Source organism: Sinohyriopsis cumingii, chromosome 17, assembly GCF_028554795.1.
Source record: "Sinohyriopsis cumingii isolate HCF-2022 chromosome 17, ASM2855479v2, whole genome shotgun sequence".
In the NCBI taxonomy this organism is placed as follows: Eukaryota; Metazoa; Mollusca; class Bivalvia; order Unionida; family Unionidae; genus Sinohyriopsis; species Sinohyriopsis cumingii.
Window position 1 is genome coordinate 36,934,359 of NC_142977.1, and position 26,110 is coordinate 36,960,468.

A 26,110-nucleotide genomic window follows, 5' to 3' on the forward strand; every position below is an offset into this window, starting at 1 on the left:
TATGTACAATGTATTAACTATCTAGTATGTTGAATCTGTAATGTATTAGTACTTACATGTACAGTGGTCCCCCTCTTATATGGCCACCCCTTTTGCATGGGGAAAGTGACCTTATAAGACCGGGGCCTTTCCAGAGGGTGACTAAATTTTTTGTAAGAAGTGTATGCAATGTAAGTAGTAAGAAAGCTACATATAAATTCAAAGCATATAATATCTTCATTTAAAAGTAACATCATTAATAGGTTCTTCATGTCTTAAGAATAAACTTGTTTCAGCTGAACACATATTAATAATTATTCTTGATGTAATGTTAAAATATGTGTGGGATATTGTTGTCATGCACATTGCAAAACTATTAAAACATGTCATTTAAATCTTGATACATACATAATTCTCTTTCCATTTGCTCCATTTTCCCACTGCTGGTGAAAATTCAACTTATCTGATGGGACATTTTTTGGGTCCTTTTGACAAAAAATTATTCGGCAATCCCCTCCCTCTCCCCGCTTGTCCACTTGTCACTGAGTCAGATAACTTTGATTTTTTTTTCTCCAAAGTAATAAGTCTCTGTTTATAAGATGACATGTTTAAGTTTTGTAGTGATTTCTTCCAATGTTTCTAATTGTAAAGTACGCACTTTAACTATGTAGACTAAAGTTTTGCTGAGTGGATTAAGTACTTTTTTTATAAAGAAGGTGATACATGTACTGTCACATGATTTTTCTGACTTTAACTGGAACCCTGTTTTGTTCAAGGTTAATTTCTTTGTATGTGTTAATCCACAAAGTCTATATTTAGCCTATGCTAACCTTTTATTATCTTGACAATTAGGTCTGGATGTAATCTTCAAAGAGAACTCAAGAGCTTTGTGAAGCCTCAGATTCTCGGAGTCCATTTCCTGTAAATGTCAACTTTTATAGATAATGATCATATAATATTAATCTTACTGGTGTCAGTTCTATCCCATAAATGTTACATGAGATGCGCATGTTAATTAGAAGTATTAAAATTATATGGTATCCTTAATTGGAAATGTGGTATTTATGTCAGTTTAATTACGTGCATATGAGTGCTATCCCTTAAAATAACAAGACACAAGAATCAATAAACTGTAATCAAGTTTTAGTATTGCCATTTTTATCTGCTGATGTTACGTGATTTGCAGACAACTTAGAAATAAAAAGTCTTATTTTACTGTAAAAAGACCAAATGTCATTGTTAAGGCTAGTGTCAACCATGTCAGTATGATAAATTGGTATAGAATTTCTGTTATATTTATCAACATTACAGCTGGTTATGCACAACAGTATAACATGGACGAACACTTCCAGTCCATAAGCTTTACATGAGGCTGGTTTTGATGATAGTCATAAACGATCATCTCGAGAGTGCTGAGAAAATACTACTGTTTCCTCATTGAATTCTTTCATTTTGAAGGTCATAACATGTTTGTAATTAAATATGAACATTTTATGTTAAGGTTATTTGCTACCTGTTTAAAGAATTCTCATGTTTTGTCACATATCACATTACCAATTCATGTAACTGTCACATAACATCTTTACAGGGATGCGGGAGGTCGTCGGTTCGATCCCTGGCAGAGTCATACCAAAGACTTACAATACAAAAATGGTACTAACAGCTGCCTCACTTGGCGCTTAGCATTAATAGGTTAGTGTTAGGACTGGTAGGTCTGGTGTCAGGATAACGTGACTGGGTGGGACATCATGCTACATGTCTGCAACATGATGCCCCAGTGCTAGACATCACTATAAACTGGCACACTGCAGACATCGTAGCAATATGACTGAAAAATTGATAAAAGCTACGTTAAAAATCCAAATCACACCCACACGCACACAGCTTTACAGACATCCTTGGCAAGCATTCTAATCAACTCTAAACAACGTCTGATTCGTTACATGATGTTTTTTTTTTACAACTGGATAGGAAGTGTGCTATATGCAAACTGAATATCATGTGCAACTGTCTGGGTTTTCAGTAAAAATAGAACCCAGACTTTTACTTATGGTGAAAGCAGATTGACAATGATGGTTTGTCCTTAAATTTGTCATATGTCAAATAAATAATGGTACATGTACTTATGTTATCTTTAATCAAACAATAAATAATGACTTGACAATGCACATCTTACTATTTAATTTACTACAAGTATTATGACAGGGCAAGTCAGTGCTCATCGCATGACCAATCAGACAGATGCATCACATGCAACAGTGGGGTAATAAAAATCAGATTTTAAATTTTAACATTATTTTTTCAACCAGCAGGACAAAATTGGTAGGTTAAAAATCAGAATACACAAGTTTATACCTAACATTCATAGTTTTATTACTTGCAATGATGAAAAAAACTTTCATCTTTTTGTGTGTAGATGAGTAATGTACCATTTTGATCTGTCAGGAATATAATGTTTTCAGAAATGTTAGAAAATAAATAATTAACAATTACACATTTTATTTCAAAACTGTCTTTATTATCCCAGTAGCACATGCACATATATAACAAGTAATATTTATGAGTAATTAAAGTCTGAAATGCTTTTCACAGCCTCTTTTCAACAAACACTAGCATCTGACAATAGACTGTACACACAAGGGGATTTTTAACTCTAAATCTTACAGGGAAAACAGAAATACATACATGTTTTTTCTCCTATGACTATTTAGAAATCAAACACTGATATTTCAGGCTACACTTTGCATAGCATAAACTTGATCACCAGTGTTTGGCTCATTGTCTGTTTAGGACTATATCAAATGTGACTCACAATTCCACCATTAAAGCATGCTAGTCAATTTTCTAACATTACTGCCGGACATGTCCACTCATTGGTTGACTAAAAATTAGATTGTCAGTAGGCGTAGTATGTAAATTACAGTTGAGAGGGCAGTAACACATTAGTGACAGTTCTTAATTAGGTTGCAGGAAAAATATGTAAAGTGACCTCTCTTATGTTATATAAAGTAGTTGTATCATTTTTAGGTAAGTTTTAAGCAGCAATACAAGAAATTGACTTAAATTTATGTTGCGGAAGTGGGGCACTGTCTTAACTGTTACAACATGCATTGTAATGATGCATGTTCTTATGTCAGTTGACACAGGAACTAGAAGCCATTGTTCAGGAATATCTCATGATTAGCAGCCTATAATGACACTGCATAGATTAAAGTCCAATTGCCTTATTTGTGCTGTACTTACTGTAATGCCTTTTTTTTATTGAAGTATATTAAGTGCAGTCAAGGGGTTGAGTTTTCAGTCTATTGGGCTCTATTTCATTTGATTTAAAAGTAATGATGATAGCCAAAAAGTGCCATTTTAATCAACTTAAAATTACCTTTTTTCATGAAGTGAATATGGCTAATCACATTTAGCCAAATATGTGAGTTTTAAAAAAGTTCAGGGACTTGAAATGTTCTCTCGGACACTGAAATTTGCATATTAGTACTGATACTTTTTTGGAGACATAAAATTTCCAATAGCAGAATCCTTGGTATGCAAGGATTTGTTTTTTTGTTGTTGGTGAAATTCTTTTTTGTTTCATTTCTACAAAGCAAGCATCAATAATGCGTGCATGCTGTCAAAATTCAAGTGCTTTTAATGGGAAGTATGTGAAGCTGCATAGATCTTAGCAAACAATGAGTAAAATGCACCTAACAATTTTTTGTCATCAAAATAGTAATTAAATAATTAAACCAGAAAACATGTTTCCAGTCGGCCAGTTGGCCGTTTCTTGTTACCTGCTTAGCCCAGTATTTATTTTGTATGGCAGAGGAATGAAAACTTGTTGTTGTTGTAGGGTTTAACGCCGTTTTTCAGCTCAAGATAGGCTATACATGGCGGCCAGTATTAATGGTGGAGGAAGAACCCGGGAAAACCCCGGAAAGAACCACCAACCCACGAGAAGCTACTGGCAAGCTTTCTCACATCTCACATATCCACATTGGCTGAATCTGAGACTCGAACCCACACAGACAGAGGTGAGATGGCAGTGATCCGTAATGGAGAGCGCTTTAGACCACTCGGCCACTCGGGGCCCCTGGAATGAAAACTACTGTGTTAAATATTATGAGATCAGCAGTTTTTTCGTATCATATAGACAGAGATATATCTTTGTTTTTCAAGTGATGATCACACATTTACTAAACTGAATGGCAGCTTTACATGATTTCTTTGCTGCTAGATACAATGTAAGACCATGGTTCTTGTGCGACTTGCTGACAAAAATTCATTGATGCGGTTTTTAAAAAAAATTGTGGAAGTAATACTGGAATAGGACTATCTCTCATGCACTGAAAAACAAGAAAACAATGGAGCATTATTATTTTTTTTTGTTTAGTGGTGTCATGACTGTGGAACGAATAATGTAGTGGCAACCAAAAGAATGCTGAACTTGCAAAATTCAATATAAAAATATCAAGAAAAAGGGTTGTAAATTTTTATAACAAGAAACTGATGAAATTGATGAGAGTATCAATGGAAGAAATGTACAGAGCTTAATAATTTTGATCCTAAACCTGATATGGAGAAGTTTGATAAAATTTAAGGGGAAAAAGGAGAATGTAGTATGCTATTGTAATGAACATTACCTCAGTTACCTGTTGAAGTTACAATGCAATTACTATGCATTGTTTCCTACATGAGAGGTGTGCTTATATATTGTAATGTATTTAAGGTACTTAACTAGAACACGTCTTTCAGCATTTTAGCAAGTGAATTTTATTACCTGCATTGTGTATTGGGACATGCTGATTCACGATGTTTTGACACCGTGTGATAAATAGATTCAGTATGTGATCATCTTTGATTATTTTGTACTTATTTTATGTGTTAGTCATAACAGTATAATGAAATTACCTTGTATAATTTAGCCAGGACATTGGTAATTTATTCCATAATTCCAATGTTTTGCTGTGCACTCGCTGCCAATATATGCTAATCCACCATTTGTACTCTTTTGGTCAGCAAGCACTATGCAATCTGATTGGGTGTTGGTCACATGACCTTTTCTATAAATAGCACCACATACATGTACTGGAGAGCTTTGCTGTTATCTGGTCCAGCATTTGGTTGGGTGAATTTGTACCCATTTCATCCATTCTATGATGTCTCAGGCAATGTTAGATAAACATAGTCAAGTTGCAATGGTTAGTTCTTAATGAAATTTGATATGCTTGCTCGACATTGCGGGAAATTCCAGAATTTATTTATTATTCATGAGGTGATGTCTGCTACCATGTTCGTTGATATGATTTCACCTTTGGTGAAATATTGTCACAATTAACTTATCTGAGTGAGTGTGAGAGATCATTACAATTTAGATTATCCTGGGAAACATACAAATTGTTCCCTCAGGAATTGATGTACATGTATATTACATCAGTAACATCAAGTCACTACTTAACTGTCGCTCTTCGCCTTTGCTAGAAGGCGACCTCACGTTGCACCCTCATTGTACAATACTTACCACCTTCAGCACCTGAAGGTAATACTTCACCTTATTCACCGCCCCAACTTGCTACTCGTTTCTTGTACTTCCATGTGATGTTTTCATGTTTGGTGGCACACTCCTTCAAAATATCACAGCCAATTATAAATGAATTGATCGCAGCCACAGATGCCCAAGTTTCCAGCTGTCAAGAAATTTTTGGGAACTTTTGGCCTGCTCATCATGTTGTGTTGCACTTGAAGCATTACTACCATCACTGCATGTAGATGATGTTGGACTGTCAGGTATAACATCATGCTCAGTGACTGTTGTCTGATGAATTTGCACTAAATCCAAATGCTGTTAATTTTTGTTAACTTACTCTTCGGATGAGATGATGAACACACAGCAGCGGTCAACTTTCGTTTACCCATGATGAATTTGGACTGTTGACAGTATTTATACACAGCAATTGGTACTTCAAAATTAAAGTTTTCTCTGAAGTTTCGGCAATACTATTTTATTTTACATTTATAAAAAAAACAAGGATTAGCTGTCATTCAATTTATTGTAGCTGTTTCTATTCGCATCTTCAGAGGTCAGTTGATTATAGGTATAGTCCGGTAGCATAACTGAGTGTATCACAGCACACAGTACTCAGGCCATATGTCAACATAAGCGGATTATGATGTAGCAATGTACTGTAAAGATGGGTTTGTCAATACAAACAAAGCATTTGCTTATGTAACAGACATATTCCAGTGGATTGTGTATCCAAGTTTGTGGCTTCTTTTCGTGGTCCCTTTGAATGTCTCCACTCCAAATTTATGACTGCATGAAACAAATTAAACAGCCAGAAAGGTTGTTGCCAAAAAATTCACTAGATGGTATATTTTGTTGCCAATAAGGAATTTCTTTTCACAATTTGCGACATTGGCGAAGCCCAGGACGATCCCTGAATTATCTTTCAAGCTCCATTACACCTTCTCTCATGGGAGTTGATCACCTTTGTTTCCAATGATTATCTGGTTTACATAAGTCTGGTGTTAAATCTTAAATATTTATGAATTGTATTGACATTCAATAGTTGCATGTTCATCTGTTCTTGATGTTTTACACATAAATACTTCCGTTGTTTATTCTATACAGTCTTGTATTATTCTTTCTAATCAAAAGCTAGATATCTGGGTGTGGGTGGGGTGAGTGCCAGAGTGGTCTAAAGTGCTCACCATTACGGATCACTGCCATCTCACCTCTGCGTGGGTTCGAGTCTCGGGTTCAGCTTGTCATTAGCTTCTCGTGGGTCGGTGGTTTTTTCCTGGGTTTATCCTCTACCATTTATACTGGCCACCATGTATAGCCTATCTTGTGTTGAAAAATGGCGTTTAACCCTACAACAACAATAACAACAAAAGCTTGACTTGAGGACCCAAAGATTATTGTAGCCCTGATATGGCGTCATGCTATGTTGCAGACAAATTAAGAAAACTTTAGTGTGTGGAATATATTCATTTGTTTCTTCTTTCACTGTTTTGGAAAGTGAATTGATTTGATATTTAGAGAAGCTAAGAAAATAAATAAATTATAGAAAAGAAATATTTCTTGATTCCTTCTATAGAACAAGTTCATGGGTCATGTATGCACATTTACTCATTTTAAATTAAATAAAAATTGTTCTTTTAAAATTTAACACTAATTTTCTTCAGTCAAAGTCTGTTAATCCTGATTATTGAATGCTCTGCACCTTAACTGTCACCAAGAAACTTCCAGACGAAAATTATCTATTGCTATTGACTTTTACAGTGGTGGCCATGTACAAAAATTGGGTCAAAATAAGACCCCATCGAGTGGAATCGTCACAGTCGAGGGTAGCACTAATTTGTTTATCAATATGTTTAGCTTTCATTGTTATATCACAGTGTGTGACATTCAATCTGGATTGTACTGGATCACTCCTTTAGGTTGATTTTGCTTTTAAAAAATGTCTACGTACTGTAACATTGATTTTGCCGGATGCACCTATTGGGGTATCTAAATAATGACCTTCAAAAGGAATATGAATGTATACGAATCCAAATGAGGTGAATGCTTGCCACTTAAAGGTATGTAGAATCAACTTCTAAAAACTGATACTCATTGAAATAGTGTTGAATACCTACCTGACCCATGTGACTTGTACTATACATGTAGTGCACACAAAATTAAAGAAGGAGAAATGTTATTGTTGTAATATCACATTTATCATGGTTATCAACTGCCTTAATAGTTTTTTTCATTTATTATGATTCTATATGTTTCATGAGCATTAGGATGTATATTGGTGACACAACGATACAGCTATAATGTTCTAAATTATTGCGCAGAGAATATATATATCATTACTGGGACTGCAGGTTTTATTGCTTGGACTACAACATTTTTAAAGGAGGCACTCCTGGAATGCAACTTTAAACCCCAGTAGAGAACCCTGGACTTGATTGTGATTAGATAAACAATGTTGATGTTTTTCTCTGGTTATAAATGCACTGTATTTAAACAGAATGGGGTTGGTGTAATTTGGTAATGTTGTGAATTAGTGCAAGACTTATAAGTGACCTTTGGTCTTTGGGTCCGTTTAGGCGAAATAACAGGCTCTGATGTGAATATTTCACCCAAATGAACACAATAAAATATATGGATTCTCCCATATGTGACATTGTTGAAAAACTGACAAGAAAGCTGACATTTCCTTATTTTCATAGTGGTGCATTCCTTTGATAATTAGAACAATTTTTTGACTGGTCGTTGATAGTCAATATTGGTAATGGTTGATATGCACTTTGATTTAACTCATTGCTTGCTGGTCTGAAATTCATCTGCCAAAGTATGCTTGGATTACTGTGGTCTAGTGTGAAAAGCTATGTGGCTTTTTACACTACTGAATCTTGAAAGATATTGATTCTAAACATCATTAGGTTCCATTAAAACATAATAACATCAATGTTTTATCACATTATGAGACATGTAATTTCTCACTCAAACTGAGATGCCCTGCCATTGCTGCATGTGAACAAATTAATCTAATGTTGGTTGGCAACAAATGTGGGTCATCCGATTTGATCTGAAAGTTGGCACACAAGACGTGATGTCACCGTTGTAAACAGAAAAAGCTAACATGATGCAATGTCAGATTGTCTTCAGCCCAGTATCACCCCTCAGTGTATGTTCCAGTGCACCAGTTTATCACCAACATTCACCTGAGTCTTATTTTTGTCTAATGCACACGTTTTCTTCTCAGATCTGTTTTAAAAAAAAAGGGGGCCTGTCTCTCTTCATTCTCTTTTGAATCAATTTGTGTGCAAGATTAGTCATTAACGGAAAGTGTTGAATGTATCACATCACTACACTGGAGCACTCTGGAAAAAGATATAAATTATGAGGGACTTCCTATACTGAATGAAAGGGTGGCATCTCTTAATTCTAAACTGAATAGTTGTGTGTCACTGAAACATATCTTGATTATTTCAAAGAACAGCTTATGTCATATAACTTTTTTTAACAAATCATTTTGTGACGTTCTGTCGTATTGGGGTGGGTTCTCCCAATATAATTTAATTAAATTATATTGAAAGTTCCACCCTGGCTCGTTAGGTTAGAAAGTTAAATTAGTGATGATGTAGATTTACAGCTCTGAGCCCCCAGTCAGCACTGCCGACGGTTAAATTATAGAGAACACGAAGATGAAATTCAATCAATAACAATTTAATAAATGTGATAATTTAAAAACGATAACTTCCAATCACTCGTCTTTCCCTCGACCAAGTGACAGCCTAATTCATCCCGTGATTTACAGTGTGAGTTCGATTTTCCCCCAGTCCTTGCATCTACTCATCTATTTCTTCCCGCTGATTCTTCCTTCTTTCCGTTCCTCTAACTCCTTCTTTGTCTCTGTTTCCTCTCTACTATCTCCTCCAGCTTCGCTCCAGACTTCAACTTCTCCTTTCCCTCTCTATTATCTCCTCCAATTCCGCTCCCAGACTTCACTCCACCTTCTTCTCCTTCCCTCCTTTCCTCTGTCTCTCTATCCGAGACAACGGGACCAAACTTTAACTGGTCTGTCCCTCAAAGCTTCCTTTTGAAGCTTTCTGTACTTAGAATTTCCCGCTCTAAGATTTTCCCGCCAATAACGAATGGCTATTTGGAGTTACGCTAACCTCTTCTCTGGGTAATTTCTCTCAGCGAACTAACTTTTGCCGGAAAACGCAGGGATATCATTCTACCCAAATCAAGGTCTCCCCCCATCTCGATTCTGATTGGGTGGCGCTGTGCCCCTGTCCAATCGTCTTAGAGGCCAGTTCAACCTGTCTGTCTGTTTGCAGGGGAAAGAAGTTAGGACACTCCCACTTCTTCAGGCAATTTCTTTTGATCTGGGAACATTTCGACACCTAGGTGATAACTGGCTATCGGGCGCCTCGCAACTCCGATGTCCGGTTCTTCTATTCTAGCCACAACAATCTTATGTAACGGATTAGTGCTAGCCTTCGGCAATGTTCGACATCAAACAATGACCCGTCGGAATTACCTTGATTATACATGTTTCAAACTGGGCTACTCTGGGTCGGGGTAAACATGACACATTTCATTCCTTCCAAACCTTAGAGTGGATGAATGGTGAAATTTATGATAAATGGCGATATTGGGACTTTAACATATAAAGAGGATCTTTTTAAAATAAAAATTTGGGATGTTGGAGTTTCTCTAATGTCTGAGATGATTTCAGTACTCAGCAGTTGAAAAAATGACAGTTAGGGGGAAAACATTTACTTCATGTATGATATTATACATTCCTTTGGCCACTGTAGTTTCAGACCCTTTGAGTTATTCTTGTCCTTTTTAAGTTGAAGAGACTGTCTGACTGTAAAACTGACATGAAATAATGCATTACGGTAATTGATAAGTGAACACTTGCAAATGGAACATTTCATTATTTTATATATCTTTTTTCTTTTAGCATGTGCACAGACACTTCTTCTTTGACCATGAAGCAAAAAGGAAACAGGAACGGCTGAAGCACCATCTTTCTGGTTTCCAATACCCCAACAGGTAGTCATCTATTGCCACAAGTTCCAGGAAAGCAAATGCATATATGATTTATACCAATATAAAGTTGAAAGACAGGTTTTGTCCTACCCACATGCATCTTGTTGTGAGTAATGTACATATTGTCTGTGTTTCTCTACTCAAATTTTGTCTGAATTGGTCAGAAAATAGAAAAGTTAAAGTAATATATTATGAAGGAAGAAATGTCCAGTGTAAGAGTTTATTAGTTATGGATGATTTAAGCAAAAATGAACAGTTGTTCAGTTCATTCACTTTTTAAATCGGCCGACATTTCTTCTTGCACAAACTTTGTAGTACATTCTTAAGCAAAGGTCTCTTAGAAGCTGAACTGGAGAACATTACGGTTGAAGTATCATTTATAAACATTCAAGTTCACTAAATGTTATCTTTGGAGTATGAGACTGCACTTTTAAGCTTTTAAAATGCAAGCATTTTCAAGTCAACAATAGCAGTACATGATTCTTACCTTACTGAAAATTGGTCTCGTGAGAAAAATATTGACTACCTTGCTGAGGTCTGTTTATGGTTGGCATGCCTACTCTTAGCAGTTTTAGAAAGTTCAGTAGCAGGTGTAGAGAATGGTAAAAATGACTGTAAGTATAAGGCAACTTCAGTTGATTGTGCTGATTTCCTGACAGATCATTTTATTCCCATGTTAAAATATCAGGCATTTGTCGGATATGGTTCAGTGCTGTGCTGTCTATTTTCAGTTGACAACACACCAGTGGGTCATCCATGTACTTATTAGTAGTTTTAATTCTAGGTCATCCACTGGACAATTAGTACATGTACCTTAATACAGTAGTGATTGGCAGATGTGATGCCACTAGAAAGTGTTGTGTGCAGTGCTGTTCTTCACATGAAACCACAGCAGTGTTGGCAGAATGAGTGGAGAAATGGTGGAGGGACTCTTCTCTCCATGCTCTCTCCACCCGAACATGATGCATGGAGAAATTAAGAGTCACATCAGTGAAAAGAAAGAAGTTGTGTTTTATCTGGACTAGAAATTAAAATGCTTTCTGTTTCAGCTTCGGTATTAGGAATGTCTGACCAGTATGTAAATAATTTGTTATTTTCTGCATGGAAGTACTCTAATCACGTATTTCAACTTAGAGGTGAGCAGTATTACCGATTTACCATGGTATTTTTTTCAGTGGTATTATAATGACAATATTTTTGTTGATGTCCCATGGTTTATATTCATCTAAAAGTTATATAGTTTTCGGTATCCCAACACTTACAAACGTTTTAGAAAAGTCAAGACAAAATTGGAAAGTTTGCTTTCTGCATACATCAGTGACCAACTCTTGTTCATTTACTACATTAGTAAAAAGTGTTAAACAACTGTGGTTGTTTTTACATTATTATTTTGCATCTTCTTAAAATAAAGGTAAATAAAAACTGAAATAATTCACAGGGTACTTTGAGTTTCCCAGGTGACAGATACAATATATAGTGTACAGGACAGCACTTGCACAGTGCAAATTGTATATCCTTGTTTATTCCCAACAATACTAGATATAGATTTTGCTTTATTCATTGTTTTTACCAACTCCATTTTTCCATATCACATTTAAACAAGAAGTCCATTGCCGTTACTGTTTTTCAGAGATGTAAACGATCCACAAAAGTCATGTAAATCACATGAAATGACACATCTCTAATTATACAAGTCACATTATCAGCATACAGTATACAGTAAAACCTGTCTTGTGAGACCACTGCTATGAAGGACCACCTGTCTAAAGAGACCATACTTTTTTGGCACAAGGGGTGGTCTTTCAAGACAGATTTTACTGTATTCACATAAGTGATCATCATTTATATATTTTACCTTTTTGTGGCTTACTGTAACACATATTCATAACTTTAAACACTTTATTCATCCCACTTCGATTTTGAACAGTGGTTGTTTGGGTTGTTTGTTTGAAATTGTCATTCAATCAAGGTAAGCACACTTGCTCTTGATTAGCACGATCGCCATAGCTGAGTAAACAGGTCAGGAACTTATTTATGGTCGCTTACATCAAAGCAAATTATGTCTGAGTGTTTAAGGTATTACAATTATTTTAAAAGCATTATTTCTGAAACTTCTGTTTTGTACATTTGAAGTTTAGCACAATTGTGTCTATAATTCAAATTTAAGGCATGTACTTCATTTAGTGCAGGTCAAAATCATAACGTACATGCTGTGATGCCATGATGGAAACATGCTAACTAAATGCAACGTTGAACCAAATGCTATCGTTGTTAGTTCTTGTCATACTGTGGGCATATTTTTAACAAGTTAGGTAATTACATTTTCAAGGCAAAATAAAAAATAATTCTTAGTGCATTGATAAGGTATTCTAATGCATTAATTCTTAAACAAACAATAATAAACTGAAGAAAGAAGGGATAGGTTTCTGTTGTAAATGCTTACAGAAACCTGCTATGTTCAGCTCTTGTCATTTATCAAATTATACACATTTGAAATGGGTGGAAATAAGGAAACATGATAAATTAAATATATTTATGACTTTTCAAGCAAATTATGCCAGTTTATATCATTCCCATGTAATAATTCATGACGATAGTTGCTTAACAACCATGCTGACTTTTTAAAAAGATGTTGGTGTCCCAAGACTTATAGTACATGAACAGATTGTTGTAATTTTGTGTCCCAACATTTATAGGTCATAAAAAATGACTTTTGAAATAATTTAGGGTGTTCCAAGACTTAGAATATTCAATGATTTACAGTCATTAGGGTACATATCATGGTACCTTTTCACTGTACCGGTATTTCTATAATTTCCGTCAGTAATGAATTAATGGAAAGTGCCAAACAGTTTTGTTCCTAATTTAATGATAGTAACAGCCTGTTTTTTGATTTTCATGACAAAATAATTTTTATTTACGTCTGCATTTGTCACAGTTTAATTTTGAATACTGGTATTTCAAATGTAATTATGTTTTGTGATCCATTAACATCTTTGACAAATGTCATGTGTACCAGTAAAATATATTTTTGGTGTGTTTCATATCAAACAGATCTGATGGGGATTGAAAGTTAGTACCGTATTTTCCGGCCTACAAGTCGATGCGGAGTATAAGTCGAATTGACCAATTTTGTAAATTTTCCATCCTTTGTCCATATATAAGTCGATTCGGAGTATAAGACGAGGCCAGGTCAATAACTTGGCTTTGTATTTTATACTAGTAACTTCCGGTTGCATGAATATTGATGATATTGTTGTATGATATTCCATATTACTGGCAATCGTGAAATTGCATTACCGATGCTAACATGCTTGTGATTTTACTTCTGAACTGCTATATTTTGTTATCAGTTGACACAGCTGAATAAACAGTCCATGCTTGTTTTATTATAATTGAAAGCACATCCATGTTGTAGTTCATTTTATTAACTGTAGTTACGAACGTAACTTATACAAACTTGTCATTTTCTATCGTAAGTTTGAAAGTCACGGACTACGTTAAATCGATTCGTATATATATATATATATATATATACATACCGGTATACTATTTTTTAAGTGTTTGTTCTGTTTGGACTTGGATATAATTAACATTTTATTACTAATCTATTCAATGATATACCCCACTATTATCTTTATCGGCGAGTTCGAATACAAAGTGATGGGTATGATCTCTTGTCCTTATAACAAATTTTGTATGGACAATGACTTCAATAAAATGTTGACAGATTTTCATTTCCCTAAAAAAAAGCCTAATTTCCCTACTGGCAGCCTCACTGATTTGACCTATTCTGTCGATTCTTGCCCTCAATCTGGTTTCAGTTATAGCCAAAGCGCTAAGCATGTTTAATTACCGTGTAAATAACACTGCATAGCCAAGTGGTTGTTGTGACAATGTACATCGTAATTAAAACAAGAATGAATTGTTGATTTAGAGGTGTTTATTGATAATGGAATATAGTAGGCTCGTAATACATGAGGATTATCACAATCGTCAGGTAACTCAAAATACCGTCTTTTTTCTCTTTGCAAAAGCTACAAATAAAAACCGCCCTGAATAAAAGAACGATCTTGTACATGGACAATTTTTTCATCTCTCACTCTCTCTCTCTCGTGCGCACACACACAAGCACGCGCACGCTCACAATATATCTGATTTTAGTTTAGTTTAAACCATATTTGTTTTAATTATGATATCCATTGCAACAAGAGCCTTCTCGTGGGTCGGTGGTTCTTTCCGGGTTTTTCCTGGGTTCTTCCTCCACCATTAATACTGGCTGCCATGTATAGCCTATCGTGTGCTGAAAAATGGCATTAAGCCCCAAAACAACAACAGCAACAAGAGCTACGTGGCTGTGCATGCTATGATTATTCCTTCCAGTTGAAACCAGTCTTGAGTGCAAGATTCAACAGATGAGATAAACTCAGTGAGGCTAACAATAGGGAAATAAGGCAATTCATAGGGAAATCAGAAATGTGAAGAAAATGAGGAGACAGAAAACAAAAGTTGCAAACAAAAAATAAATAAAAATACTTTTTATTATACTTTAACATATCTGTGAAGTGCAGTATCAAATTTACACAAATGTACAGTTTTATGATACATATTATTAAGAAAATAAAATTAATTATCTCCAATATCTGAAAATCCCTCGAAGTCTTCGTCTTCCGTATCGGAATGAAAAATGGCAGCTATATCGGGGCTCATATCATTAGAAATGTTCTCATTATCGTCTGTCTCCATCTCATCATCCTCATCTTGCTTCTCTATCCTGCTCACAATTTCTGCTTTAGCAAAGCCATTCACAATAGCCAATTCAGGAACCCTGTCCCATGCATCCTTAACCCAATGCGCAACCTGGCAATATGTAGCGCGCCGCATACGTCCTGTGTTTGTGAAGCTGTGGTCGCCTGCCGTCATCCAATGTTCCCACAACTTCCGAAGCTCAGCCTTGAAACATCGATTAACGGAAATATCTAGTGGTTGTTATAACTTTGTCATACCACCTAGGATGATGCCTAACGATGTGTTCTTGGTTTTAATCTTCAACTTTGTCTCGGCACTAATGTGTGCACGCATAGAATCCATAATGAGGAGAGACTTCTTAGTTTGGAAAAATCCACCAACTCGATGTGCGAAACATTTATCTAACCACTTCCCCATCATGGTATTGTCCATCCATCCTTTTGGATTTACTTCAGTCATTATTCCACTGGGGAATTTCTCCTTTGGCATAGTTTTTCTTTTAAAAATCAGCATTGGGGGCAACTTTCCGCCATCGGCACTACAGGAGAGAACTACAGTGAAGTTTGACTTCTCATGACCTGTTGTCCTAATAGTAACAGTCTTAGATCCTTTAAGCTCAACTGTTCTGTTCATTGGAATGTCAAATGTTAACAGCACTTCGTCCATGTTTATCACGTTAGACATTTCAAAATTGTCAGTCTTAATCTTGTCTTGGACATACTCACGGAAATTGTTCAATTTTTCCAGAAAGTCTACTGGTAGTTTCTGTGCCATAGTAGTGCGTTGTCTTATACTAAGTCCCCTTCTTTGCATGAACCTGTAACACCATGACACACTTCCACTAAAACTTTCAATTCCTAATTCAGTTGCGATTTCCTTTGCTTTGAGTCTGAGATCAACAGAGTTCATTCCACGACACGCGGCACGTTGTGTCAAAACATATTCTTATAATTTATCCTCAGTATTAATCCATCTTGCTTTGCAGCCACGATTTGCTTTCTTTGTTTTTTTTGTTGCGCATAATGCAACCTTAGCTTTACGCCAATCCCGGACACATTTTTCACTTACACCATATTTCCTGTGAGCAGCCATATTCCCACCTTTCTCTTCAGCGAACTTTACAACTTCCAGCTTAAAAGCCGCTGTGTAAGACTTGCGTGATTTGACGGGAGGCATTGTGAGATAAGTTGTATGATTTGTACGGGGATATTTATATGAATGATTATGACCGAAAAGATTGATCAAAATATACCGAACTCATTAAAATGTGCCCGTACTGTAGCAATGAAAACAACGCCCATGGCTAAATTCATTATTTACATCTAGAGAAGGGAGTGGGCATCATTTCCTGTTGTACTTAATCCCATTGATATTAAAAACGGGTAGCGTAATTGATGCGGATTAATGATAAAGAACAATGGGGTACCGGCAATATGGTAACTAGTATCGGTAGCTAAAGCCAATATCAAGGTCTAAACAATTGCGGCAACTGGCTTTGATTGTTGTTGGAAACCAAAGACCAATTTATCAACAACCGGTATAATCAAAGAGAGACACCGAATCGTCAGCTGGTTAAGAATAAATATAGGTGAAGTGTTGACATTACAATTTGCTTTAAACTGAATTGCGAAACTAAAAATCATGGATCACTGATGATCTATGAGTACTGGTAGTCCATCTATATATCTGATTTTAGTGTAGTTTAAACCTAATTTATTTGAGAAACTTTGTCAAATACAATTAGAAACGTATAATTTGGGGGATTCAGTAGAATGCATGATCTACATTATTTTATAAATAATCATAGAACGCTCGAGTTAATATGGATTACATCCCTTTGTAGGATCAATTGGATCAATGAAAAAGCTGTGCCGGTAATTGCTCACGTGTGTCCAACATTATACTGGAAAATCAAATATTAATGGACCAGTTATTTCATATCTTTTTTTTTTAGGAACAAACAATATGCTTTGAATTAGTACAGTACACTATAGAGTATAGACCGTAAGTGTGCTATGCGGCCCGGTGAAGTTTTTACCGGTACGGTAGATTGTTTTCTTTTATTTTATGTTTGAGAAATAAGAAAAAACACGCAGAATGCAAAATAAATAATGACAAAACTTACAAATATAAATGCAGTCGTATTAGTTTATGACAATTTATTGACATAGTAATTTAACATGAATTTGTACTTCTGTGTGACCTGTTTTCGATTAAGCCGATTATAGAGCAATGTCAATAGCATACCGGATACTGTAATCCATATATAAGTCGATGCAATTTCAATGACACAATCCATATATAAGTCGATTTGGAGTATAAGACGAAGACCGAACTTTCAAGTCAAAAAGTATCGACTTATACGCCGGAAAATACGGTACACAAAGATTCAAAATTAGTTATTTTGTGAGACATTTTAAATTCTGAAGGTTATTATTGTCAATACAATTATTTTAACTGAAGATCAGCATTCAGATCTTTCATTATTTTATTTCAGAATAAGAAACACAGACTGTATTTTCACACAATCCTGACATTCATTTTTACTTATATGGGGGCGCTCACGAGTTATTATGTAATTTTCAGAGAGTGACATATGTAAGGTGACGTTGTTTGCATTTATAACATGCACAGTAGAGATAATGTTGGCATACCTCTATGCTACTTTTATGTAATTTGGCTGACATTTCTTTGGGTACTGTACTTGTGGAAATTGTACATGATCTAAGTACACGGTATAACAAAATGGATGCTCCCATGTGCTTGAAAAGTTAACCAGAATTAATCAAAAGTACACTAACTTTAGCAGTTATTAAAATAGGGACAATGAATTTTGTTGAAGTAGACAATAAATAGCAGCTAGCTACTGAAAGTGCAATGAACCATTTACAAAGTTACAAAATATCTGAAAAGTAAAAAAAAAGTTATTGGCTTTTTTTTTATACAATTTTTGTCCAGGAAGTAAAAATGACCATGTGGAGCTAGCAGTTTTTTTTTTATACGAGCACATCTTAACACATTAACCCCTGGAGCTTTTTGTCATTTTTGCCTGAAAATCGAGTAGGAAACACATTTTGAAAGCTATTTGTGAATAGACTTGAAAACACCAAATCCCCGGTCATCTTTCAATAACATACTGTCTAGTGGTGTTAGAAACATCGATTTTCATTGGCTATTTGACTCACGCATGAGCAGAAGGGTAAAAGTTGTTGGGTTTTTTTTGCTAAACAGAGCCATTATTTTTGTATGGAGAACACTCTTTATTCCAAATGCCCATCTTATCCTACTTTTTGCAAAGGCTCATCTGTCTGTTTGCAGTTCATACTGGTTTGCCTTAGATCTGAGACCAAAAAGTCTAAAATCTGTACACAAAATCGGATTCTGATCACGGGCGAAGATATACAAAGTCTTTATTATGTAGCCAGTATAACAAGTGAAGAAATCCTGGGAAATTCTTTTTCTTTAAAATTCTAACCCTATGCAAAATACAAAACTGTAGAGTGCCACCTATATACATCAAACATAATGTAAATATATTGCTCCAGTGGCCTAGTGATTGGAGCATCTGCCTCAGATGCGAGCGGTCATGGGTTCGATCCCTGGCCAAGTCATACCAAAGGTTTATAAAAATGTTACTAACAGCCGCCTCGCTTGGTGTTCAGCATTAAGAGGTGTGTGTTAGGACTGGTTGGCCTGGTGTCAGGATAATGTGACTGGGTGGGACATCATGCTACATGTCTGCGGCATGATGACTCAGTGCTACACATCACTATAAACTGCCACACTGCAGACATCGTAGCGATATGACTTAAACCTTGTTAAAGCAACATTAAAATTCCAATTCACAACACAACATAATGTAGACATTCAACTTGAGATTACTGCAGTATTTGGATGAAATTGATACTTATTTGGAATCAAAATACATACTTATGGAATGTCCCCTCTTTGAATGTATAATTTCTGACACTTTATATATATATATTTGTCACCATTCTGATGGTAAAAATTCTGATACATTGTTTTAAAAGACATGTATATATCGTGTATATATCAAATGCATAGTAAAACAGATCTTTATCCCCAAAATCTTGTTAAAGATGTCCTCATTTTGATGGTAAAAAATTGTATGTGCCTGTTTTGGAGGTTGTACAAGAATGTGTGTGTGTGTGTGTAGTTGAACTTAATGGGCTTAGATTTGCATTTGAATGTCCTTGATTGAATTAGCTTTATATACTCAAGATAAGAAAAAAGGTGTTTGCAGTATGATTATGATATTGAGCTGGAGTGTGAAAAGTTAGGTCTAATTGAGGTCATAAGGCAGGTGCCCTATTTAGCTGATAAATTGAATTTGAATTTCTGTTATGCATACATTGATAAAGTGTAGGTGTTGGAGGCATTTTATCTATACTGTGAATGATATGCACTGTGAAATAGGATGGGTGGGAATGCTTGTTGTGACCCTTTTATGATTATTCTATGGGTTAGGTAAGATGCTACATGTACTGCCCAAATATAGGTAAACTAGTGTGTCTCGCTGAAATAAGTTACACATTGAAATCAGAGATTTAGAGCAGATTTTTAGGATAGGTCAGAACACAGTAAATGTATTTGCCCAGTAAGTGCCTCATGATCCCATGAGATAGAATTGGTCACATGATGAGTCAGTGAATTGTCCAGTATCAACAAGTCGATACTCAGTCTATTTCTTGAGTTTTAAATTTTCATGATTCCAGTATTTTACAGCAGAACTATAATGTCAGTTTGCACTTAGTGTGGGGCGGAAACTTCCGCTACTGTTTTAAAGACTTTTTCCAGTCATAACTGTAGCATACTTTATTAATTCATCAGTTTTGAGACTTGTGTGCACAATGGCGGAATTGGGACAAAGGCATCCTGTCAATAATGGTCATGGACTGTTCCAAGAAATTTTGCAAAAAAGAACCAAGCAGCATTCAGCGATAAGGCCAACAACTTCTCCATCATTGTTGCAACAGAATACAATGATTCCCGAAGTGGGAATAACAGTGCAAAGTGATAGCCCTGTAGTGGCGTCACAATCGAGGAGAAAATATGAATCTGTGTATGAAGTGGCTGATATGGCCAAAATAGAGCCAAGCAACATTTAGCTGATAAGACCAAAGATTTCTCCATCACAGTTGCAACAGAATGCATTGATTCCCGATGGGGAACAACAATGCAAAGTGATAGCCCTGTAGTGGCATCACAGTCAAGGAGAAAACCTGAATCTATGGATAAAAGGGCTGTGCCGTTACCTACAAGGAGTTTGTCGTGTGACTGTGAATTCTTACGATTATCAGCGGCAGAAAATGTGATATCTGCCTGACAGTGGTGGTACCCAGATGTAAAAAAAAGAGAAAAGTCCACAATCAAGTTATGTGGAACCATCAGCTTGAATTACTGACAAATTTGTCACCTATGGTAACAACTCTAAAGACACAAGTTGACAAACTTTAAAAAAACAAACTACGGCTGAAATACTTGGATTCAGTCGATTGGCATGGTGGTACTCTGTGTTATGGATTTTAATGCATTTTTCAGCACAAAATAGACTAGACATGGCTGACAGCATAAATGGTGGAGGAAGAACCCTGGAAAACTCTGGAAAGACCACTGACCCACAAGAAACTACTGGCAAACTTTCTCATGTATCCAGACAGTGGTGAGATGGCTGTGATCCATAACAGTGAGCACTTTAGACCACACTTGGCCACTCAGGGCCCTGGTATGGATGGAAATGGTTCAGCTTAATGAGGAAAGTGATTTTTGTCCCACCAAAATTACCCTCAGAAACTGTAGGAAATGACACTCTGAAAGTGCTCTCCAAGTTTGTGATGTAAACGTTTTTTTTTGGCAGTCCGTTCAGGCCCCAAATATTTCATAAATTTAAGGGGGAAAAAACCCAAAGCATTTGAGGTCACCAAATTGGCAAAATTTAGTTGTGCCTAAAGTAAATCCTGAAGTTTGGGCAAAAATGAACAAACATTAAATAAAAGTCTTTTGTTTGTCAAGATGGGGGCCAAGTCCCAACCCTATCTACAGGGATCACAGAGCCTCAAAAAGGGGAGACCATAAAACCCCCGTCAAGATAAATAAACAGAGGCAGTGTTTATCTTCCACAAAAACTAAGTGGCAGTTCTCCCATTCATGAGAGCACAGTTTCTTCCCTGCCTTATATAATAAGCCAGGAATTTGTTGCTGGTAAGGTTAGTTGGTGTGCTAAAATATGGCAGAAGATAACCTCTGATGCATGGATTTTATCTACTTTGAAAGGTTATAGACTCGAACTTGATAGCAGCCCAGTCCAAACTTGGATTCCAAAACAGAAACATTATCAGACAAAGAATACACTGTAATTACAACCAGAATTTATATACTGCTGAATATGGGAGTAGTTGAGAGAATAAACTTTGCCTGTGTAAAGTACTTGTCTATCATATTCATTAGAGAAAAGTGCGATGGGAACATTTGGGTTATATTCAGCCAGTATGGTTTCAGTGTACATGTGATACATGACAGTTTTAAAATGGAGACAATAAACACAGCATTGGCCATGGTTCGCTGAGATTCTTATTTTGTTTCAGTTGACCTGAAAGAAGCATACTACTCTTTTCTGGTTGGTCTAAAGCACTCTCCGATTCAGATCACTGCCATCTCGCCTCTGTCTGCGTGGGTTTGAGTCTCGGATTCTGCCAATGTGGGTATGTGAGAAAGCTTGCCAGTAGCTTCTCGTCAGTTGGTGGTTCTTTCTGGGGTTTTTCCAGTTTCTTCCTCCACCATTAATACTGGCTGCCATGTATAGCCTATCGTGTGCTGAAAAATGGCGTTAAACCCTACAACAACAACAACTTTTCTGGTTGACCTTGCTTTTCACGAATATTTATGATTTCACTGAAAAGGACATTTTTATCAATAGATTTGTTTACCAAATGGTCTGGCGTCAGCATCATGCATATACACCACATTCTTGGAGCCTTTTTTTTCTTGTGTAAAATGGGTTATTTCAGTGCTGTCTAATTAGATGATAGTCTGCTTTAAGGCTCAACATACTTGGTGTCAAAACCATGTGTGTCATACTGCTACATTATTGGACGATTTAGGATTTATAATACAGCCCATATATATCTATCAGCTTTGTGAGATTTCTCACTAATTCTGCAGATATGATGGTATGATTGACAGAGAGGAAAGGCACAGGCATTGCTTGAATTTTGTGAATCACAGTTGAAACAAAAACATTTGACTACATGTATTTGTGAATTAGCACAATTAATAGGGACAATGGTTGCTAGTGAGCCAGGCTTAGAATATGTCCCTCTCTGCAACAAACCTTTGGAAAGAGAGAAAGACAGATTACTAAAATGCACAAGGGCAACTATGATGCATCAATTTCTCTTTCCAGTAGTGCTAAAGATGCAATTAAATGGTATATCCAAAATGTTAAAATCAGTTTCAGGTCTTTTTACAGAGGTCACCCAGATATTGTTATGAAAACTGACAGTTCCCTTATGGGATGGGGAGGGGAAAATGAGACTGACAATGTTCAAATTGGTCATTGCTGGAGTAGTTTGGAGAAAATGAGCCCATCAATGTTTTAGAATTGCAGACCTATTTCCTGGCATTAAAGTCTCTTTGTGGACACAAATATAACATACACATTAGGATCTTGATGTATAATACCATAGCTGTTGCCTACATTAATTAAATGGGAGGTAGGAAGTGAGTACTAGATCAAGTGGCTCGTGATAATTGCTTTGGGTATACAGAAAAACAGATTTGGTTGAGTGCTTGCCATCTTCATGGGAATAATGCAGATCAGATCACCTATCTAGGATTTTAATGATGATGCAGTGGATTTTCAACAAAGCGATCTTTAACAAAATTCATGCAATATTTGGAAATTTTGATATTGATATATTTACCTGAGACTCAATCATCAAATTTACAAATGTGTCATATAGACCAGATCCACATGCATGGGACATTGATGCTTTCCCTATGAGCTTGTCTGGCCTAATTTTATACATGTTGCCCCCTTTTAGCCTGGTGGGACGTGTTCTTCAGAAGATAGTGGACAACAGTGCAAAAGTGGTACTTGTAGCACTGTTATGGACCACGCAGCCCTGGTTTCCCTGGCTGTTGCAACTAATTGCTCAGCAATTGTACATTCTTCCACAAATTCGTAGCTGTTGACCTTACATCAGGATTCACTAAAGGAACATTCGCTGGTGCAAACCCAGCATGCTGTGTTTCACATATCAGGGAAGCCTTGTTGAGTAAAGGCATATCAGGACAAGCTGCCAGTGTCATACTCGATTCTTGGAGAGAATCCACTAGGAAATATTGGACATATCTTAAGCAGTGGTTGCACTTTTCAGTTGGGAAACATATTGATCCCCTTAATCCACCTGTAAATTCTGTCCTGGATTTTTGATTCAGGTTTAGGTTCCAGCTCCTTCATCAATGCCAGATCAGCTCTGTCTGATTTAGTAAAATTGTAGTAATGTAGACTTCAGTAGTGATGTGTTTATAAAAAAAAAGATTTTTGAGAGGTCAGGTGTTTTTCTATGTAGGCCAAGTTTGCTGAGATATTGTATAACCTGCGATGCGACCACAGTGCTTCAGCATCTGGAAACACTATTATTCTTGGGGGACATTTCCTTTAAACAAGTGAATCAGAAATTAGTGAGCCTGTTGGCCTTATTTAGTAGCCAGACCCGCCAAACCTTGCATGTCATAAATGTTGATATTACTATTTGTTTCTGATAAGAGTTATTATCAGAATTACAGACCTTTTGAAGCAAAGTAAACCTAGACAGCATCTATCACAAATGACATTTTCTGCACATCATGATAAGAGACTCAGGATAGTTGAAATTTTAGAAGAGTACACAAGTAAAACTTCTTCCCTCCAGGGAAATGAGAAAAGTTCTTGATAACTACTACACAACCTCTTTTTACAGCTGTTGCTAAAAGTACCATAGCCAGCAGCTGAGATGAAACTGTCTTTGCATACTATTGTTTAGACTGCAGGGTGGAGCAAAGGCTGCACTTTCCGCAATTTCTATCATAAACCTGTATTGGAAACCTTAGATTTCAGCAGTGCTATGCTTGGGAAGTCCCGGATATGAAATATGTACCTAGATTATATCTAAGATGCTTATATATACTTTCTTCATAGTTTCATCTAGTATTCCAAATAATACATTTTGCTTTTTTGTTGTGTTGTGCTTGGATGCTTAAACTCTGAAATATCAGGGCACTTACAGGGGAAATAAAATTTCACAATTAAACAAGACTTTTTACTTTACTTTTTTGTTATGTTGTGCTTGGATGCTTAAACTCTGAAATCTCATGGCACTTACAGGGGAAATAAAATTTCACAATGAAACAACACATACCAAAGTTGCAGTTTGATTGGGATTTTATGAACCTGTAAGTGCCTGAGGATCACATGCCCACCCGTATGCAAATTAATTAACTTCATGCATATCCCACCCTATTGTTGTTTTCTGAGGCATCCAAGCTGATCATGCTCTAAAGACTGACTCATCACGTGACCAATTCCATCTCATGGGATCCCTCAGGCACTTACAGGTTCATAAAATCCCAATCAAACTGTGACCTTGCTAATTGTTTAAGTGTGAAATACTAGACATCAGTACAAGACATCTGACTGAAAGATCTGGCTAGTCTGTCAAATTATTGTATAGGATTGTAGGGATTGTATTATAACTCTGAATGAGTTGGATAGATATATTTTATTTTTGTTTGGTGATTGACAGGGTGGATTCTTACTTGAGTTACTGTCTGTATAACAGGAGTACATTGCTCTAATAGTAGGACAAGTAGATAAGTTTAGACAATATTAACAGGTAGACAGCTATAAATAGTGCAGTGTTGACTGATTACGTCACAAGTAAATATATCTGGAATAGTACACATCATTCAGCCATTGCTGATTTCTACTTTTCTTTCAGCAGAAGTGGGGAGATAAATTTTGCAGTTCCTTTCATTTTGAAAATTATGAATATAGGGATGGAACAATTTAGAGACCAGAGTTTTACTTTACAGCAGAACCCAGGTATAATGAAATTCACCCATAAGTGACACTAATTTCTCAATGTATTCGTCAAACTTGTGCCAGCACATTTTTTTACCAGGTATGGAGTTTATTTTGTTGGATATGTCAGAATGCTTTTTCTCAACTACATGTACAGTTTGTGTTTTGTATGGTTCCATGGGGTTGGCATGGATTGAATGGATGCTCATTTATTGGCTTAGGATTGCACAGGTTTCTGTTTTGTCATTTTCTTTATGTGTTTTTAAATGTAAGTTCAAAGAAATATTTATCTTGGTTCTTTCTTGAGCAAAGAATGGTTTTTAAAATTCTAATGAACGAAGTTACATATCTCTATGCATAGCCAGTGTGTCCATGGCTGTACTAAATTCAAGAGAAAAGAAGAATTTATTATGAAAATAACATCTCTGTGGCTTATAGTCATATTATCACTTATATAGGTCTTACAAAGGTCTTTAAGTTAACTATACATTACTTTTCACTTTACCTAATATCATGTTTGAGTGATATACATAGGAATAATTGGATTTTAGCTGCAAGTTAGCCATTTCACTTATAAATGAAGTATAATTTGATTTATATGATTCATATGTTAATTTGTCTTATTTATAAGTGAATGAGAGTCATTCCATTACCTGCCATAACACGATGCGTCATGTGCAAAACACGATCTTTTGACTCCCAAACCCCCCTGACACTGTCGAGTTTTGAAAAATACAATTTTCGATTAT

General features: G+C 36.0%; 1 protein-coding gene across 7 annotated transcripts in view; it reads left to right on the forward strand.

Annotated features, from left to right (window-relative positions):
- The window catches only part of LOC149778438 (ras-specific guanine nucleotide-releasing factor RalGPS1-like), a 137,918-nt gene that overhangs the window by 4,385 nt on the left and 107,423 nt on the right, over positions 1 to 26,110 (forward strand). For 2 of the 7 annotated variants that reach the window (XM_089939267.1, XM_089939268.1), the window contains exon 2: positions 10,440 to 10,531. Coding sequence is in view for 4 of the 7 variants with exons in the window: in XM_089939266.1 (XP_089795392.1) it covers positions 25,325 to 25,382 (58 nt within the window). In the remaining 3 variants the exon portion in view is untranslated. Of the gene's footprint in view, positions 1 to 10,439; positions 10,532 to 25,261; positions 25,383 to 26,110 lie in introns of those variants that run through there. The other 5 variants (XR_016415498.1, XM_089939263.1, XM_089939266.1 and 2 more) reach the window with 4 other exon arrangements.